This window comes from Candoia aspera, chromosome 14, assembly GCF_035149785.1.
Source record: "Candoia aspera isolate rCanAsp1 chromosome 14, rCanAsp1.hap2, whole genome shotgun sequence".
Lineage (NCBI taxonomy): Eukaryota > Metazoa > Chordata > Lepidosauria > Squamata > Boidae > Candoia > Candoia aspera.
The window spans coordinates 3,099,127-3,119,906 of NC_086166.1; the positions used below are offsets into that span (position 1 = coordinate 3,099,127).

The 20,780-nt window shown below is 45.8% G+C and overlaps 2 protein-coding genes across 2 annotated transcripts in view; both read right to left on the reverse strand.

Moving 5' to 3' along the window:
• Window positions 1-14,850, reverse strand: part of MAD1L1 (mitotic arrest deficient 1 like 1) — a 352,928-nt gene extending 338,078 nt beyond the window's left edge. Inside the window, exons 1-9 of the mRNA XM_063315196.1 lie at window positions 14,786-14,850; window positions 12,666-12,828; window positions 10,282-10,422; window positions 8,470-8,649; window positions 6,513-6,637; window positions 4,921-5,002; window positions 3,860-3,990; window positions 3,095-3,209; window positions 2,317-2,378 (exon numbers count right to left, since the gene is read on the reverse strand). Of these exons, the coding sequence (XP_063171266.1) occupies window positions 2,317-2,378; window positions 3,095-3,209; window positions 3,860-3,990; window positions 4,921-5,002; window positions 6,513-6,637; window positions 8,470-8,649; window positions 10,282-10,422; window positions 12,666-12,828; window positions 14,786-14,802 (1,016 nt within the window). The 5' untranslated portion in view covers window positions 14,803-14,850. The remainder of the gene's footprint in view (window positions 1-2,316; window positions 2,379-3,094; window positions 3,210-3,859; window positions 3,991-4,920; window positions 5,003-6,512; window positions 6,638-8,469; window positions 8,650-10,281; window positions 10,423-12,665; window positions 12,829-14,785) is intronic.
• Window positions 14,851-15,399: 549 nt separating this feature from the next.
• MRM2 (mitochondrial rRNA methyltransferase 2) lies at window positions 15,400-20,693 on the reverse strand. Its single transcript, XM_063314933.1, has 3 exons — window positions 20,650-20,693; window positions 19,455-19,744; window positions 15,400-16,286 (listed from the first exon to the last, which is right to left on the reverse strand). Exons 1-3 carry the CDS (start codon window positions 20,655-20,657, stop codon window positions 15,850-15,852), a joined length of 735 nt encoding a protein of 244 aa, XP_063171003.1. The 5' UTR covers window positions 20,658-20,693; the 3' UTR covers window positions 15,400-15,849.
• Between the last annotated feature and the right edge of the window lie 87 nt (window positions 20,694-20,780).

Sequence of the window (20,780 nt, forward strand, 5' to 3'; positions counted from 1 at the left end):
GAGATACCACAAGAAACAATCAACTCTTTCTGCGAACTTCGCATGAGCAGCGCAGAATACTTCTTTTGGGACCACGGTATGGATGGAGTGTGTAACAGCCCACGTGGCATCATAGTTACGGTACTGGTCTGGCACCAAGAAGACCCAGGGTCAGGTCCACCATTAGGCATGGAGGTTCTGTGGGTGACCCTGGACCACCCATTCTCTCTCAGCCCAATCTGCATTAAGGGGGCCGATCGGGGGGGGAAATGGGAAGGAGCACTACGTGAGCTCCTGAAAGAAAGGCAGACTACAAATCAAACAAACAAATGGATAAATTACAAAACTTGAGAAAAGCATCACTGTATAAAATAATTTCCTTGACGCTTATATAGAACTTGGCTGCAATGGAATGCACGTTCCCTTCACCTCTGTGGAAACGTGGTGGTCTTTAAACCCCTCTTAAATCAAGTTCTTTCTATCTAACTAGGGGGTCGGTGGGTTTGGTTGTTCTGCCTAACACTTGTTTATTTAGCTTGGTACTGCTTTAAACTACTTTGGATATATTCTGTACACACACACACACACACACACACACTTGAACCCACTCCACAGCATTGCTTCAATGTTGCGTTGGTTGTTTTAGTACTAACGTTGGTTCACTGGGCCGCTGTTAAGTTGCAAGCTGATTTTATCGGATTGAAAATAAACAAACCCGTGTTTGTTTATTTATTAAATCTGTAGGCCGCCTGACTCCCAGCGTTTTCTGATTTGTGCTGGCCCTGGTAAAGGCGTGATGATGGTGGTGGTGGTGGTATGCTTTTCTTACCCAATTCCATCTAACATTACTTCATAAAAAAGATATTTTGGGAATGTCATTTCCCAAATGACATTCTCTTGAATGAAGAAACATGCTCGCTCTGCTGCATAATCAGAAACCTCACCAGCTTTTCCATCAAGTATTCCCATCTTAAATGAAGAGGTTAATTATCTGTAGCAAGAAGAGTCTCTGTACCATTTCATTCCCACTGCAAAATTACCTCATTAAACATGAACAATGCGAGGAATGAAAAAAACGTGCCTCGTTCCCTGCTTTGGCTTCTCAAAGAATGGCTGGCAGGTGGAATTTCAGGGCCCCCAAACATCTAACTCCCCCAACTCCATTCTGAATGCGGTAGAAACACGCCCAATTTTTCAAACCACAAAAACTTCCTGCACTCTATAGCCACCCATCCGTATTCTCCAGCAAGTGCCGTTATTCATAGCAGTGTCGCCTCTGATCCTGGGGGTGACTTAGCAGCCTTGTTCTCCATGAATGACTCCAATTCCCCTTCACCAGGAGTGGACCAAACTCTCTGAAGTTAAGAACCGGGTTAATGCTCCGTTCATCAAAAGTGCACCGTGAATTTTCAAGGATACCACACAGAGAAGTCAGCACCCCTTGTGTAAGGATAGAAAGAGAGAAAAGAAAGGGAAGGAGCCAGGGCCGCAACTGGGGGGGGGCAAGCGGGCCATGTGCCCAGGCGCTGCGCTGGGGGGGCGTCAAAATGGGCACGGAATCCTTGTTTGCCCCGGGTGACACAGACCCTAGTTGCGGGCCTGGAAAGAGCTGACTGTGTTACACCATGCCTGATCAAGCCCTGGGGAACATCTTGCCCCCAGAGGTGAGGTTGGCCCCCCACTCTTCTGGCCTTCAGGAAGAGCACCAAGACCTGGCTCTGCCAACTACCTTGGGGATCCAAGAGTGATGGGCAGCCCTGGGGGTGGTTGGTGGCTTAAGACTCTCTCTGTGTTTTAGTTTCCCTCTTTTAGCTTCTATTTTTTGTGCTTTTTCTATTTTTATAGCCGTTCCATAATTTTTATCGGTAAGCCACCCAGAGTCACGTTTATAGTGAGATGGGCAGTGTATAAATTTTGTAATAAACAAAATAAAAAATAAACATGCTACTCAGATGTTACTCAGCTACTCAGATCAGCAAAAGGGACACCTTTGAAGATACCCCTTGGTGCCAGAGGTTTGAACCTCTGGCACGCAGGAAACGGTCTTTCCTCCATGGCTCCCAGGCTGCAAAACGCATTTTTTAGGGAGATGCACTCGGCTCCCAAGATTTAGGAAGACATCTCTTCCACCAAGCTTTTAATTGTTAATTCATTTACTTGATTACTTGATGCTTGATTTTTAAAAAAATGAATTTGAATTATATTAATGCATTTTGTATATTCCTGGCTGCTTTAAGATGCGTTGATTATCAAATGGATAGGAAGGCGAGATATACAGTGCATCCAGTAATAGTACTGGACAAACAAGCAAACACGGATGGCCCATCTTTCACTTACTTGATATCTAAACCCATGTTCTGATCCAATTTCTCCCAAGTATTGAGCTTTTCTTGAAGCTTCTGAGGGAGCAAGCCAGAGAAAGTGGATTGAAAAAAAAATCCGGCAGCACAACTACATCTGAACTGATAGTCACATATTCTCATTCATCCCCCTCAACTTATTTTTAAACGTCTTTATCAAATTGTAGCAGTTATACTGCCCAGTCATAAAAAGCACCCCATTTGTGTCCAAGCTAATCCACCCGAGAAGATCTTAAGATGTTGACCACCTTGTAGATTGTTCATTTTTATAAAACGTTTCTGGGACTTCAGCTCAAGCCGGGCAGGCTGGTTCAACACACAGGAAATTAACGAAAGGTCTTTGGTATCTTCCACGTGAAATTCCCTTTCAAACAGATTGATGAAATCAATTCACATTTCATCCATATGTAAATTCCAGCCACATGTGCTTGCCAAAGACTCAACTGCCTTTCTAATCTAAGCCACCGAACAGTCGGCAGGTGCTAAAATTAATGTAAAGGCCTGCACTCTAAACAACTATTTTCACACCGAGACGTGGAAATCAATACTATTGATTCCATATAGCATATTTAGTTCCATTGAGAGCAGAAATGACCTGAGTGTAAATCTAAGGATCTTACGGAAGTGGTCATCAAATTCTGTCTAAAGGCTTGGCAAGCCTGCAGATGGGCATGTTCAGACTGGAAAATCAATTAATATCGTTCGCGCCGAAGGGCAGCAGGAACAACCAGGAGAGTGGCATTCGTTGAGCTTACCTCTTTCTCCAACTCCAAAGCCACCCGTTCTGCCTGGACCTTTTCAAAACGCTGAAGCTTTCTCTGAAGGCCCTCTACTTCCTCTTTGAGCAATCCATTGTTTTCTTTCATTTCCCTGGGAACACACAAACACAAAAAAAACCTCTTTGTTAAAATGTCCCACGCTCTACTTACATGTAGTCCTCATTTAATGACCACTCCTTTAGTGATGGCTTAGACTTACAACGGTGCTGAAAAAACTGATTTACAACCAGTGCTCACACTTATGACCGTCGCAGCATCCCCACAGCCACACGATCACAATTCGGGCACTTGGCAACCCATTTATTCACATTTATGACCATCGCAGCATCCTATGGTCACGTAATCACCATTTTCAACCTTCCCAGCTAGCTTCTGGCAAGCAAAATCAATGGGGAACCACAGGATTCACTTAACAACCATGTGGTCTGCTTACCGGTCACAGTGATTCACTTAATGACTGCCACAAAAAGGTCATAAAATCAGGTTGGATTCACTTAGTGACCACTTCACTTAGCAACCAAAATTCTGGTCTCGACTGTAGTTGTTAAGCGAGGACTACCTGTATCTGCAAACCATAAGGCTGCCAAGGTATAAACATTGGTTATAACACGGGGTAGAGAAAGAAAATGTTTGTGATACCAGGATTGGCAGCAAAACCTGGCACCAGCAGAAGAGAAAAAAACAGCATGCATCTCTTGGCGCACACACACACCCCAGATATAACCATTTGCTTCTTCTGACCTAAGATAAGCGTTCTCCTCCCTGAGTTGCTGTAATTCCCGCTCCATTTGGGGAAACTGCGCCAGCTCAGTCTTCATGTTCTTCACGATGACAGCATCTTGTTCCTGCAAGGAGAGCTTTTGCTCAAGGTCCTGGAGAGGCAAAGCCAAGAAAACGGTCAGAAAACAAGGGAGCAATTATACTGTAAAATGGTTGCAGCCATTTTTATTTCCCGGTACAGCCCAAGAAACCAGACCACACGTAGTCTGGATATGGAAGCTGAGTCCAGGAGCCATACAGGTAGCCCTTGCCGAATCACCACAATTGGGACCAGAATTTTGGTTGCTAAGTGAACCAGTCATTAAGCGAATCTAATCAGATTTTATGACCTTTTTTGCAGTGGGTGTTCAGCGAATCACCATGGGCGCTAAGTGAACCATGTGGTTGTTAAGCAAATCACATGGTTCCCCATTGATTTTGCTTGCCAGAAGCCAGCAATGAAGGTCGAAAATGGCAATCACGTGACCACGGGACCCTGCAATGGTCATAAATGGGAACTGGTTGCCAAACGCCCAAATCGTGATAACATGACCAAAGGGATGCTGTGGCAGTCAGAAGTGTGAGGACCGGTCATAAGTCAGGTTTTTTTTTTCCAGCACCGTTATAAGTCTGAACCATCACTAAACAAATGGTTGTTAAGTGACGACTACCTGTATAACTCTTCCAAAAATATAAAACCTGTTTTTAGCTGTAAAGTTACATCTGGAAACTCATCACGACATTACTAAAATGTTTCTGTATTCCAAGTCCACCAGCTGTGAATGCATTTTGCCTTTTTAAGAAAAATCACTGTTTCTGTTCTGTGACCGCTACTTTGTAACCCTTCTGAACTGGAGGAGATAAGGAAGGCTCTCCAAAGCCCTTTTAAAATCACTGGGTCTTGAATTTTTGTGCAAGTACGTTCCATATTTTTAAAAACTCTTTATTTATAGGGCTGTAGTAAAATTTGGGGCTTTGCCAAGAGCAGCTGGGTAGAGTGTTATCTTCACGTAATGAAAAGAGGAAGAAAACAGGCCCTTCACCTGAATCTTCTGCTCCATCTTAGTCATCAGCTCTTCCTTTGCCTGAAGAACTTGGATATGTTGACCGGCCTCCTGCCATTTTCTGTTGAAGGTGGACATAAAATATCCATTTAGTGCATCAGGGACACACAGAAAGAACAAGTTCCCTGGTCACCATTCAGCATACAGTATATTTCTGCGGGATCCTGACCACCTTTTCCCATAGAGAGCCAGTTTGGTCTAGTGGTTAAGGCTCCAGGCTAGAAACCAGGAGACCGAGAGTTCTAGTCCCGTCTTAGGCCTGAAAGCCAGCTGGGGGACCTTGGGCCAGTCCCTCCCTCTCAGCCCAAGAGCCAATCAGGTGTGGCAGGAGAGTTCTAGTCCCGCCTTAGGCACGAAAGCCAGCTGGGTGACCTTGGGCCAGTCCCTCTCTCTCAGCCCAACCCACCTCACAGGGTTGTTGTGGGGGAAATAGGAGGAGGAAAGAGAATTAGGTATGTTTGCCGCCTCGAGTTATTTATAAAAGTAATAAAGGCGGGAGATATATATATATATATATATATATATAAAACAATTTTAAGTGTTTCCTTCCACACCCTCTTCTGTGCCTCCAATTATACCTGCAGTGTGCTTAGGCACGGCACTGTCAAGAGCTGCAAGGTTTTTTCAACACCTGAGTCTCATAACCAGGTAGATGATTCAAACCCCCCCAAGATGCACCAGGGAGGAGAATACTTTATTCCAGTTGCCTTGATGAAAAACGGACCAACACCCTCTACGTCTGTTCACAAAACCAAGAGATGCACACCCAAGGACCAAACAAAACCCCAAGCAGCCAATGTCAGCTTGCTAGTCATTTCACAAGCATTTTCCCCCCTCCAGGTTGTGCCTCAGCTCCTTCCTAGGGGGAGCGTGGCCCCATCCAGAGCCAAAGTTGGCGTTCCTCTGGGATCACTTGGCTTCTGAATTAATAGTCGCTCCATCTAGCGTGGGCTGAGTTTCAAGTCACTGCTCCCCGTCTAGACTTCTACAGTCTCCAGACACTGGGTCAAAACCTCCAGTACTTCTCTCACTTGATCTGGGGTAGAGACGTGTAACTGGGTGTCATCCATGTACCGATAATCCTGTATTCCCTATGACTTCCCCCAGCAGCTTCACGGAGATGTTAAATAAAATAAGAGGTTTTGACCAAGTAATCACGTCCAGAAGCCATCAGCTGTATCCAGACTGCCCATTTCTTGATACCCGTGAATTCATGAGCGCTACATCAAAAGTAACGTCCCAGCATGATGCTCAGATCCTGAGTCACAAAGAAGAATCTGAAGCTTGTTTCGGCAATGCCGATCACCAGTCAATAACAGGTGTAAGGAAAACAGTTTTTTACTGGCCTTCCATGGTCCCCTTCTATATTCCAGTCCATTATACAGTATAGCAAAGAGGACAGGAAATTTAAATGTTGGATTTTAAAAAAAATCTTAAATCACATATTTTTCAGCATTTATCCGTTTTCAATGCTACCTTTTCTGATCGTTGCAACCCTTTGAATTTTGATTAAATTTCGCTGCCACAGACTTTAGAATGTATTTCCTGGCAGTTGTTCGCTGCTCACTTACTTGTACAGCATATCCAGCTGTTCAGTCAACTCCTGATTTTGGGATTCCTGCTTTTTCGTCTCCATCTCCTGATTCATCAAGTTCCACTGTAACTCTGCTATCTTCCCCTTCAACACGTTGATTGTCTGAGAGAGAAAGAATTAACACCTTGCAGAGCCTGTAGGCTAAGCAGTGAAGAAAGAAACCTCTGATAAAACGCTGCCGGTGAATGCGAGACCCAATACAGGTAGTGCTCGACTTACGACCGTTCGTTTAACGATGGTTCAAAGTTACGACAGCCTCAGGAAAAGTGCTTTACAGCTTGTACTTTCATTTACAACTGTTGAACCACCCCCATGGTCACGTGATTGCAATTTCAGTGCTTCGGAACTGGCTCACATTTACAACCGGTTTGCAGCGTCCTGCAGTCACATGATCGTGATTTGTGACCTGGCAAAAAATGTTCATTAGGGAAGCTGGATGCACTTAACAGCCCATGATTTGCTTAACGACAGCAGTGATGCGCTTAACAGATATCATAAAAATGGTTGTAAAATCAGGTCCGGTCATGTGGTGAGTTGACTTAGACTGAAATTTATTTGTTTATTCTTCAAATTTCTATCACCGCCCATGTCTCCCAAAAATTCCAGTCCCAACTGTGGTCGTAAGTCGAGGACTGCCAGTAACACTCATCCAGACCTTTTAATATACAGGCACCTTAGAACAAAACAGCTCTTTGCTCTCTCTGATGCCCCCTTGTCATTACTTACTAAAGGAACTTGCAAGTAGCAAGTTTCAAAGTGAGCATGTGCCTCTATAAAGGAACCCATCAAAGGGATGCAAATTGTTCCATCAGCACCTTATGAATATTTTCTCTGCAGTGAAATTTCAAAAGGGAACTTGCATAAGTCCTCCCAGCAATGGGCAAGCAACAGTGACAGCGTTAAGTTTTCAACAGAGCTGGACAAGCCAGCTTTCAAAACTAGGTTACATGCAGGCGAAAAAAGACCTGAACCTGCCTTTGAGCTTTTCCATCTTTGTAAAGCCATTACACAATCACTCTTGAAACTCAGAACTATCATTTTTCAATTTCTCTCCAATTTCCAGGCCTTTTCCCCAAGATACACTCTTCTACTGAATATGGTTTTATACATATTCAATTATTTAAATCTTGCTGAGGAACGCGTACAATCTGTTTCATATGCAACAGGGCTAGCATTAAGTCCAAAACTGCTCTGACGGATGAAAGTGGAAATGCCACCTTGCCACAACAGCTGAACTAGAGAAGGAACGATGGAAGCAGTCAAATGGGAAGAGCTGATGTTATAATTACTACTCATTATTTCCTGATAGGGCTACCTATCTGCCTGCAGATCAGGGTTTCTCAGCCAGGATTCTGTGGCACCCTCAGGTCCCGCGAGAGGTCGCTAGGAGTTCCTTGGGAGATCACAATTTATTTTAAAAATTATTTCAAATTCGGGCAACTTCACATTAAAGAGGTAAGCTTCCTTCTTTATGTTTAGTTTAAGAAGACTGTTAGTGCATATCCACAGGCCTACCCATGAAACGAATATCATAATTTTGTAACTTCTGGCCTATCTTTGAGCCTGAATGGGCAGGGGTTCCCCGAGGCCTGAAAAATATTTCAAGGGTTCCTCCAGGGTCAAAAGGTTGAAAAAGGCTGCTGTAGATTCTTCATATTAAGTTCCTTTGCTGCCTGTAAATTATTCTTATTTTGGCTTGCAAGCATTATCCCTCTAGAACTTCCTCAAGATACAGCTTCCTGATTTCTGCTGTCACCGATTTAAAGCATCAGAAGATGCTGCCATTCATTTCATGGAGATGAGACTGAGACCACCCTGCTGTCATTTTTACTGTCACCTAACTCTTGCAATAAGAGGTATTTGGACTAAGACCCGCGTATGCTCCAAAATCATATCGCATAAAGCCTTCACAAAAGCAACTGCTCCGCTCTCACTTCATTGGCTTCGGTCAGCTTGTTCTCCTTCTCATGCAGCTTCTTATTCAGCGTCTCTATGTTCTTCTGGCAGGTTTTGTTGATCTCAGTTTGCTCTTGAAGCAGGTTTTTTGCCTCAGTTTCCCTTTCCTGGCACTGCTTGATACGCTTAAGGAGGTCTTGATTGCGATCAGCCTCCCGCTGGAAAAGAGGAAAATAAGAGAAAATTTAGGAGAAAAAATACTACCTATCTCCACCATGGAAGGGCTTCCAAGTCTCTTAACATTCCTTTAGAACAGTGTTTCTCAAACTGGGCCACTTTAAGAGGTTTGGACTTCAACTCCCAGGATTCCCCAGCCTTCCCCACAATTCCCCAGAATTCAGCCTTCCCCAGAATTCCTCAACTCTGGGAGTTGAAGTCACAAAAAGCAAATTCAGTTCATATTGCAATTCTTATAAAATTAAGTTCAAACAATCTTGTATACACCGTTTGTGCATTGCTTGTCTTTTCCGTGCCAGGCTAATTGTCAACTGTGATTTCATGTAACTGGTTGTGCTGACAATCAATTAAAGACCCACTGGGTTTTTTTGGAAGGGAGGGTGGCATTTATGACTAAAATAAAACTCTGCAAAACCCAACATACAGCCCTGATTTTCTTCCTATAAAAACTTATGCCGTCCCCCTTGCCCATCTCCAGTCCTGCACTCCAGCGCAGTTTACTGTTTCCTTCCAACTCAAATTGATTAGTATTTATTGGAGAAAGCGTGTAGCCAAATGCTCCGGGTATCAAAGTAAAACAAGCTACGGATTTCCATGCTAAACAAGGATTATGCAAAACAGCACGAGATTCCCCCAGCCTTTAGCCGCAGGGCTCCTGAAATGCCATCTCAAGCAGGGCCATGACCACATGGCTGGATTAGAGCAGCTGCTTTTTTGGAGGAGGATTTTAAGGATTTCCACGATGGGCTCAGCCAGCTGGGGGGGGGGGTTTGAAAGAAGGGGAGAATAATCCACAGAATCGCTTCATTTAAAGTAGGCCCAGGGACCTCCTCAACCGCTCCATTTTGATCTGCCTCAGCGGAGACCTTTCTGCATACTCTGTTTCGTTCTTGGGAAGCCTCTGAATTTTTGAAGCACTTTCCAAGATGACAGGCATGCTCATCATTTTATTTCTGGCCAAAAAAAAAAAAAGAAATCAAGACCAAGGCAATCACACCACAGGCCGGTTGCCAATTCAGCTCCTCAGATGCCAGATGTGACATGCCCGCATCCTGATCCTTTTTTACCCCAAGAGCGCAAGTTGGAGGATGGTCCAACTCTATCATCACCATCTATGTGAGGCAGGCAAGGCTAGGAAATGCCATCTTATGATGCCCCAATCATCTCTACGGCTTGGGAACTTGAACCCACAGCCCCCAAATCCAGATCTCCCTGTGGATGTGAACCAGCCTGCACTGAATAAACCACCATGGGTTATAACTTGTGCTAAACCATAAGCCATGATTTATAAACCATAAGACTGATATGGTAGAACAAACTGTGTTCAGACAAGCCAAGCTACGAATGCTCCAGCAGTGCAGAAGCCCAACCCCCAAGATTTATTTTTTATTTATTTATCTGTCTAATTTATATAGCTGCCCACTCACTTTTACAAGTTAAAACAAGAAATACCTAAAAACACTCTAAATTACACACAATTAAAGATCAAAACTATAAAAAACCGAGCTACAATGAACAGGCAAAGGGATGCTCATCATAACGGGGCCACCTCATTAGCTTACATGCTCCCTGGGGTCCCCAGGCCTGCTGACACACATTACTCCCCAACTCACCTCAAATTTGCTGGCGTTCATATTCGCCGCCTTCTCAAGTTCAATCCGAGCTCTTTTGTGACTCAGCTCCATTTGCATTTTCTCCCGCTCCATTTGCAAAAGCCGCGTCCCCGAATGGATTTGCCCAGCCTGGTCTTCCAGCTGATCCGTTGCCAAAAGGGAAAAGAGACCAAACAGTGATCCCGTGAGGCTGTTGAAGGCGGCTTTCCGCACCTCCATCTCTGGAGCGGGGAGGGGACTGGGAGCCCCTGAAGTTAACCACTAGCATTTTAAGGGCAACCCCCACCCCCAGGAGTAGACAATATTCTGTCCAGGAGTACAGGTAGCTACTAGGCTCCCTGCAAAACCCGATTTATTTAGTGAAAACTAAAATAAGCATCAGTATTTATATTATTTAATTATTTTATTTATTAAAACTTTTATATAGCAGCCCATCATCTATCATACTCTGGGTGGCTCCCAACCAACAGTTAAAACAACATCAATATCCCATTAATAATTACATCTATCTATTAAGAGCGCCAGTTTGGTGTCGTGGCTAAGGCATCAGGCTAAAAACCGGCAGAATGTGAGTTCCAGTCCTGCCTTGGGCACAAAGCCAGCTGGGTGACCCTGGGCCAGCCACTCTCACTCAGCCCAGGGAAGGAGGTAATGGCTAACCACTTCTGAAAAACCGTGCCAAGAAAACTGCAGGGACTTGTCCAGGCAGTCTCTGAGAATTGGACACAATTGAACTCATTAAAAAAAACTATTAAAACCATATTAATTTAAAACAGTTATATAGCCCCCCATCTTCTATCAAATGCTGGGCAGCTCCCAACTAACAGTTAACACAACATCAATATCCCATTAATAATTACATGTATCTATTACAACCATATTTATTTATTTAAAACATTTATAGAGCCGCCCATTGCTAGAGGTGTGCCCACTAGTTCAGTTATGACTTGTTCTGTGCCCAGAATAACTGATTTCCTGGGGTTCACATCCAAACTAAAATATGCATGTCTGCTCTGGATATGGACCAAAACACAGCTGCTTGGGGGGAGTCAGTGCTGGGGGGCAAGGGGAAGAAAGGGAAACAGCCAAGCCTATAAGTGGTGGTTGAGGGAAGATCCCGGGGTGGGGGGGCAATAGTGAGATAGGCCCTGCTGGCTATCAGCTCCAGCTGAGGGGAGGAAGAGAAGACTGGGGGAAGCCTAGCTCAACGGTCCCTCTGTAAAATGACTTTGGGATACTTATGGGATTGGTTTTGGCCCAAATTCAGAATAACCACCACAAAATATTCTGGGTTTTGTTATGCCCAACTGCACCCTATCCAAAATAGTTTGGCAGAACTTCCAGAAAGTAGTGTGTTTGTTTGGGGTTCAAACCAGAGCACGTTTTCCATGACCTTAAAAAGAGGAATGCTGAAGAGCAAAGCACCGGCCTTCAGCACCGTATTTCTCGGCAGGATTGGCTTCGGGCCCCCTTTTAACATGACATTAAAATCGTTGGCTTTCCAGGCTGAGTGCTCTGCAAAGAAATTAAATGCTGTGATGTATGTTATTTGGAGAAATTCCTGTTTCTTAACTTAATCTATCACACTGGCTGCCAAAAGCATTAAATATTGGAAAGAGGATGGAAATGACACACTGAGCTGAGAGCAGGCTGGAAAAATGTAGAAAAAAAACATAACTAAAAATGCTTCAGCTCCAGTGCTTCAGAAGAAATGCAATTGCTGCCTCCTTCCTTACATTTTCACCGAGCCATGCAATTATCTTCCATGGTTTGCAGAAATCCTGAAGACTTCTTCTAATGCAAAGCCTTCACTTCATGCAGCTTTCCACAACCCTGAATGTTTGCTGGGCATTCACACCTGGAAGAGAGTTGTGATGGCCCAGCAGAAAAAAAATAGAAAAACTCAGGAAAGTTGGTTTTATCCCTGCTCTTCCTCTCCCCCTCCATTTCTGCCCCAAAACAGCAGTGACTTGGTCCATATCCAAAACATCTGAAAAGACAGTTACCGCCAGGTCAGCATTAAGGCAGATGTCTTCCAGTGAGGCCCTTCAAATTACAGTGACCCTATTTTCTTGGTAAAAATAAAGGACGCATCTGAAAAATCTGAGAGAGGTTCGTAAGGACTTTTTAAAAATGGTTTCTGTCTATAACTTTGCTTTACAAAGGAACTTTCAAGAGCCAAACCAAGAAAATAAGTAATTAAAGAAATCAAAAGGACCACTTTCCAAAATCAAGGACTGTCATTTATAACAAAGGAGGCACGGGCACTGCACTTATAATAACCATGATTATTTTGTTGGCTAAATTTTTGTTCGCTTTGATGATACGGTTATTTTGTTTGCTAAATGTGACCACTGAGGACAGCTGAACACTGGCAGGCCCACCTTCATCATCTGCTGGTAGCGTGTCTGGAGTGAGTCTGGAGGCGACTGCAGGGTGGCTTGGCCAGATGTTTCCTCCACGGACAGGGACATGAAGTTGTTGTACGACTTCAGGATGGAGAAGACCGTGGTATTCCCCTCTGCCTCCTCCATCTGCATCTGAGTCCTGCCATGCATAGTTAAAAAAAAATTAAGGATGTATCTCTTCACCCATGTAAAGTTACTACACCCAAAACTGTGGTCTTCTTTCAACTGGTGCCCTCTAGATAGGTTCAAAAATCTGACTTTTTTGATTAGAAAAAAGACAACATCTACATTTATTGCTGACTGGAAACCCCTTACAGGTAGTCCTCGACTTACGACCATTTGTTTAGTGACCATTCGAAGTTATGACAGTGCTGGAAAAAGTTAACTTGCAACCTGATGAGTTTTGTTATTTTTTTCCCCCTTCTGTTTTCTTTTTGTGGCTCAGCATCTTATGCAAGCCAAGTCCATCACTATAATCTGCAGTACCCCTTCCCCCAAATAGTTAATTCAACAACCGAAGGGTGTTATGCAAACCCAGCGAGTAAGTTGAACTGGAGAGGGGGAACTGGGAAAAGAAATGCACAACTGAGCAGCGGAGTTAAAACTCTTCTCTGATTAAACTTTCCTCCCTCGCAGTTCTCTCGTGAAGGAAAAGGAGAGGAGAAAGCCCGGCTGTGCACACGCAATACACAAAAGACACCCAGTGGAGTCCATGATTTTCAGGCACGCTTGGCCAGAAACTTCAGGGCAGCCAACGCACAGACCGGGGACAATGTGGCCCAAACCAAGATCCAGAGGGGACCCAGGAGGGGGGAGGCCATCCAAGGTGCCCCTCACTCTGGCCTGCTCCGGAGCAGCTTCCTCTGGGCAGCTGCAGCAGGCGCAGGTTGTTATGATTTTGCTTCTTGATTGTTTTGCTCTTTTTGCAACACTTGGCTCCTTCTGTTTCAACTTGGTTTTTGCGATTGTTCTTCCAAGGCTGGGAATAGATTCCTGTCCCTCAACTGCAGAGGACCACAATCCTGACCCCCATCCCGGCCCCTTCCTAGATGAAGCTGCTGGTCAGGACATCCCCCCCCCCATATAATATATAATATGCACATACGCATATGTAGATGTTTCTGTGTCTAGAGAGAGAGACACACACACAGTATGCATTATATAAATATATATACACTCCCAGTATGCATATATATATATAAACGTGTACACACACAGGCACATATTGTATATAGATGCAGATATATAAATATAGATGCAGATATAGGTATAGAGAGTGAGTGAGAGAGGAGGGCCAGTTTGGGGTTGTGGTGAAGGCATCAGACTAGAAACTGGGAGGCTGCAAGTTCCAGTCCCGCCTTGGGCACGAAGCCAGCTGGGTGGCCTTGGGCCGGTCGTTCTCCTTCAGCCCCAGGAAGGAGGCAATGGCCAACCACTTCGGAAAAACCTGGCCAAGAAAACCGCAGGGGCTTGTCCGGGCAGTCTCCGAGAGTCGGACACCACTGAGCGGCTGAAAAAAAGCCCGTACCTCTGGATACTCCTACAGCTACCCCTCCCCTGGGGGCACTCTCCAAATACGAGCAGAGGGGGCTGCCTCAGCCCCTGCCCTATGGGGGAGGGAGGGGATCCCTCCTTTGACCCATGTGGGTGGCAAGCCCCATCATCCCCGGCCCAAATCTGGTTGGAGGGGCAACAGAGAGCGAGGTACCCGTAAGCCAGCAAATTGTGGGGCGGGGGGAAGGATGGGGCGGGGGGCTGCACACAGGCTCCGGCGGGAACAGCCGTCCTGCCTGCCTCTCGGGGGGGGCGGCTGATGATGGGAGATGGAGCCCCAAGAGGGGGGAGGTTACACGGTGGGGGGGAGGAGGGGGCTCTGCTCTGCGCAGCTAGGAAGAAGGGGGCACTCTGGACATGCTCAGGAGCACTCCCGGCGCTCCAGCCGAGGAGGAAGGCGGGTGGCGCTCCTCTGTGCCACCGCTCTCCCGCTGGAGGGGGACGACCGACGGCGGCGAGACGGCGACCCTCCGCCCCGGCCGCCCGCGCTCGACCCACGTGACGCCCCGGCCCCGCTCGCCCGCGCGCGCGCGCCCACTCACCCTCCCCAGCCGGCCATGGCCAGCTCGGATCTCCCTCCTCGCCCGAGCGCCGAGACGCCGCGAGAGCTCCCCGCCCAGCTCCCGCGAGACTTCGCCGCCCCCGCCTCCCTCTCCGGCGAGGCCTCCGCTGCGGCGAAGAGTCCGCCGCGCCTCCGCCGCCCCGCCCCTCGGCTCGCCTCGGCTCGGGCCGTAGTGCTCCGAATAGACGCGCCGCGAGAAAGCCCGAGGGGGCGCGGCGCGGCGCGGCGCTCCCTCCTGGCGCAGGCGGGCATTTCTAATAAAAACAAAAAGTCCGTTTCTATTAAAACCTGCGGCGCCGGGCTTTCCTCTTTTTATTTGTGTCGCAGATGGTTTTTGTATTGTTTTACCCCGTTTGATATTGCTTTGCATTTTTATACTGTTGTATGGATTTTTCATATATATAATTGTTATTAAAAGGTTTAAGAGCAATATCATCCTCTTTTATCTTCTTCCGGTTTTGTACCAAACACGGTTTGGGTGAGCCGCGAATCCAGCCCGCGTGAGTTCTCTTTCAGAACGGACACGGGAGACGGAAAGGAAGAGCAGCGATCACAGTTGCATACTGCTGCATTTTGTTATTTATTGATACAATTTATAATCAGTCCTGTACACAAATTTCCCGGGGCTGCTTGGAGAGATGAAGGTTGGAAAATGCAAATTAAAACCAACGCGACACCCTCATAAACAAGAGAGAGCAAATCAGTTTAAATAGTGAAGGAAGTACAACAGAAACACTGCACTTATTTGTATTCAGAATTCTAACTCTATGTACATTCATGTGTGTCTCTAAAGAAGAGGCTTGTTGATAAACTGAATGGCTGAACTAATTGATTTCTAGACTTAATAATGGATCGATTTAGTCATGTCTCTGCCAACATTATCCTTGCATTTCCCACCCTGATCTGCTTGGTTTAATCCGTCACTTCTCCACCAGCGTGCAAAACTTGCACGCACCCCCCCCCCCCAAGAAAAGGCAGCTACTCTGAAACCACATTGATCCCAGGCGATGCCATGCAGGATGCATGGAGCTCCCTGAGTTTCTTCTAATGCACATCGGTCTCCGCTCGGTATGTTTTTGCTAAGAAAAAGGTCTCCGCCGATTCCTTCCTACTCGCTTGAGGCTTTATTGTCCTCACTTCCCGAAAGTCTTGGGCCAGTCGCCTCCGGAGGAGATGGCTGTCCTTGCCATCCCAGAATTTGCAGAGCAGGACCCCTCCGGGCTGCAAAATGCGCTGGGCCAGATCCAAAAGGGACAAGCAGAGATGGATCAACTTTTGGTGATCGAGTTCCTGGATCCCAGTAGCGTTAGGCGCCATGTCACTTAGGATAATATCCGCTTTTCCTTTAGGGAGAAGCTTTCGGATTTCCCTCTGGGTGCCCGGATCCGTGATATCGGCATGAGGTAGAAGAATGGCTCCTTCCAGGGGAGAAAGGTGAAGAAGGTCAACGCCAAGGACAAAGCCAACGGGGTTATCTGGGTCTAGGACACAAAACAATCAGTGTAACAAAGCAGTCAGATTAAAATACATTTCTTGGTCTTGCCCCAGGCCAGGGTTTCCCAAGCAGGGTTCCGTGGCAGCCTCGGGTTCCGTGAGAGGTCCCTAGGGGTTCCCCGGGAGATCACGACTTATTTTAAAAAGTATTATTTCAAATTCGGGCAACTTCACATGAAAGAGGCAAGTTTCGTTCTTATTTTCAGTTTAAGAACACTCTTGATGCATATCTACAGGCCTACCCATGAAACAAATATCATAATTTGGTGACTTCTGGCCTCTATTTGAGCCTGAATGTGCAGGGGTTCCTTCCCAGAGGCTGAAAAATATTTCAAGGGTTCCTCCAGGGTCAAAAGGTCAAGAAAGGCTGTCCCAGCCTCTTTGACCGTACTTCCACAACACTGGTTAACTGATTCACAGTTTACTCAATTTGCCCCATTTTCTGGGTTTCCACTGAGTACTAACCAAATGAGCTGGACCTGTACAACTCAGTTTGCAGATCATGTTTGGCATTTCATCATTTCATCCAAACAGCCTTTGGTTCTTTGCTGTGTAGGCTAAGACAATACGCCTTTGGAAACAATTGACATGCGCATCTCATTCTATCCTCAGGCCTTGTAATAAACTAGGAAGCAAAAGTGTTAACACAGCCTGGCTCCTATCGAAACCTTGGTGCCAAATATCAAAGCCAGCAACAAGGAACTCATGATGCTTTGTCATAATTTCAGGGAGAAAGCATTTCTTCCGTTTCTTCCCTTTTTAACTGCCGATAGACTGATGACCAACACAAGGACAAGAAATCATATGGACAAGTAAATTCTGCCATTTTTATTAGGACAGTTCACACAGAGGACATCAAGACGAGATCTTTCACTAGAGGGTTCTCCTCCAGGAGCTGTTACATGATGACATATTGCCTGGGAATCTAGAGATCACGTAACAGCCACTGATAGGCAAATTTATGGAGCAAGTGGGTCCAATTTCTTTTAAAGACACCTACGCTCTAGATCATCGTGTGGACAGGACTGATACATCTACTAATCCACAGGTCATTGTAACGATGGCTTGCGAGAACTTTAGCGTACACTAATACTCAGAAGTAATGCTACATAATAAATCTTTTTTTAAAGGCCCTACATAAGTGAATTCTTACTTTTTAGCAGAACACTGTTTCTCAGTTTATAGAAGCTATGGAAGACCAGTCAGTAAATGATCTATTTTCTTTCTGATTGTTCAAGCAGTAAAGTGTGAACGGCACAGAGCTGGTGTGTTTTTCCCACGTGTAATAATACCAACCTCTGTTACTCCCTTAATAATCATATAGAAGTTTTCAGTGACCATCCTGGCTGGGTGTTTACCTATTGTATTAAATATGATTTTCTTAACTATGATGTACTGTACAAGCCCTAATTGGCTGGTTCACACATCCATTAAGCCAATAAACCACAGTTTAGCAAATGCAGAGGCCCAACCTGAACTAAATAAGCCACTTTATGGCTTAGCAAAATCTGTGATCTCAGTCAATAACAGAGCTTCAATCTATTCACAGGCTGGCAAGGAAAATAGGGCAATCACTATGCATTCACTATGCATGGGATTAAAAAAAGCACTGAAACACACCCATGACCAGCATATTAATCAATCCTATCATTTTATTTTTAGCACCTTCCTAACAAGCAGTTTTTTTATGAGCAAGGCTTTCTGTAAAGATCAATAATTCAGAAATCTTCTTCATCAATCACTGTCTTGTACTGTCATCAAGCCACTCCAGAGTCAGCCAACAGTATCATTTTCCGCTGTGGGAGCACTTTTGCCTGACATTAATTAATTAAATTGAGGCTTCTCAAGACTGCTCTCACCATCAATTCTCAGAGGGAAAACTCATGATATTAAAATGAAACCTCGGGTAGAGATAAAAACTGCATTTTCAGACCCCGGAAAGGTTTCTAGCCAGGTACTGTCAATATCTGAAAAAATATGGCTTTGCAATATTTATTGTATAGAAGGAGATTAATATGAATGGGCAGATCTACAACATCTACATTATATGGTACCTTATGAAGTCTCAGAGGCAACTACCTCCCCACCCAGCAGAGAAAGTGGGAACAGGAATGAAAAGAGTTGAATCTTGGGAAAACGCATTTACACCTTTGAAACAGTTCTAGCTCACTTCCTAACCAAAGCTGCCAGGTTAATTTACAGTTTGGCCAAAATGCAATAAAACAGGATTTGCAAAGGCAAGCAAGGCCAATCTTAGGCATTTGATTCTTCTTTTTAAGACAGGGTCCCCAGGTTTATTGGCACCTGAGACAGGCAAATAAGTACCTGTCTTCTTCCCTGTTTGGGGGGGTGAGGGTGTATTATAATAATAAAATATCTAACTTTCTTTTTTTGAGAGGCCAAGATTTTAGAGTAGATCCTAAAAAGGACAAAGCTGTATATAAATGTCCCTCCAGTCTACATATATTCTCACTATTATTCTGCTTCTCAGTCATCAAGCAAGGAATAGAGGACGCAACATCAATCTGGAAAGATGTGCCAAAATGCACACATGTCAGTCCTTCCCATAACAGGGAGTTTTACCATACAGTCCACTGCCCCTGCAACTTTTAGCACCAGCTTTAGTTACAGTTGGAAATAAGAACTCAGGGTTAAGAAAAAGACCCTGCAGAAAACATGAGGTTTGAAAAAGCAGGGGAAGAGAGAAAGAAACAAAATTACAAACATAATGAGGAAGGGACTTCAAAGTTAAAAGAGTAATAAGGGAGTTAGGACAGAGTAATGCCAGGAAGCTTACGTTATTTAGGGAAGTTGAATGGGATGAACCAAGACCAGATGCAGGTGTTCAGTCAGAAATTAGAGCTGAAAAATAGGTGGCCATACAGAGCTTTCAAAGCAAAGGCATGCATATGGAACTAGAAACAGAATTCTGATCTCTAGAACTGTAGTCCTATAAACCCGGGGTGGCAGTATCTCTTTTTCTGCCCATATTCCCTTGCAGTCAAGGATAATCCACTGGAAGCAGCGAGTGAGACAAAACCTAAAGCTAGAGAGGGTTCACGTGACACACCGATCCAAAACCAACCAAATCACACTATGGTTTAGATCAATGACAGATTGCACGCCAATCTCAGCAGCCTTTTACATGCACTCACCAGACCCTGCGGCATTGACTCTTTCAACAGCAACCTGAGCCCAAGCCCCAGGGGCTGTGCCACAGTCAATTACATGCAGCCCAGGGCGAAGGAGGCTATGCTTGTCATCAATTTCCAGCAACTTGAAGGCACTTCGGCAACGATAGTTCCTCTCTTTGGCTTTCTTCACAAATGGATCCTGGAAATGTCTCTCCAGCCAGCGATGCTCTGTCCCTGTTTTGGATCTCAGATACTGCCCTGCAGTGTGGATTTTCTGGACCTGAAACAAAACAGTGGGCAGCATCCGATGTCTGCAAGTAAGAAAAGCCAGTGGAAGGGCTGTTAATTAAAAACTGGTATAAACATGGCAAGCTAAGCCCCATCGGGTGCACAATTGCTGTTGTCTTCTGGACCAGCATTTTTCAGTCTCAGCAACTTCAAGATGGGTGGACTTCAATTCCTAGAATTCCTTAGTGTAATGGTATATAGAAATGACCTTGGGAGACGGGAGGAAGAGCCACAGGCATCTCAGCCCACCAAAAGAAAAAGGCCATGGGAAGTGCCTCAGAAGGGACTCTCCCTAGTTTTCTGGAAAGTAAAAGTAAAGGAGGGGAGAAGGGCTTTCAGACATGCGAGGCAAGGTAGCGTTAGCGCTCACAGTAAGTGCTTCTTGTGTGGACTACCTTGAAGGGCTGACACCCAGACAGCATGCTTTGGGGCCTTCCATTCCCAGAATGCTTTAACATGTGTGGACTTCCACTCCCAGAATTCCCCAGCCCCAAGATGTAGACCCGACCAAGAATCCGTCTCCACCTTAAGGCTCTTTTATTAGTCTTGTTATTTCTCGGCTCTAGTAACTGAATCCTGCGAGTCTGGTGGTGCTCCACCTCCTCCTGTGAATGAGGGACGCGCCCCGCTGCGGCGTTTCCACCCACCTTCTTCTTCTTTCAGCTTAAGCCACGTTTCCCTTCGCCTTGTCTTGGGGGGCGGACCCCGCTCTCCGCCGAGGCCCTCCTCTTTACTCCGCCCCCCCCCGAAATCCCCCAGCGCGTTGCGGCCCGGCCCTGCGCGCCTCGCCGACCCAGTCCAGGCGGGTCGATTGGCTGGAAAAGTGAGTAAAGCCTCGCCAGGGAAACCCCCTCTGCAGCCCCGAGCAGAGGAGGCAGCAGGGGGAAAAGACCTTCGCTCCCCCCGGAGCCCATTCGCCGCCACTCACCGGCTCATGGTTTCTCCGGCCACTGCCTGGGTCCGGGGGACAATTTTCGGAGTGCGCCATCGGGTCCGGCGCCCTCAAGCATTCCCCCGGAAACGCCGCTCGGTCTCCTGCGTTCCGGGGCACTTGCACGT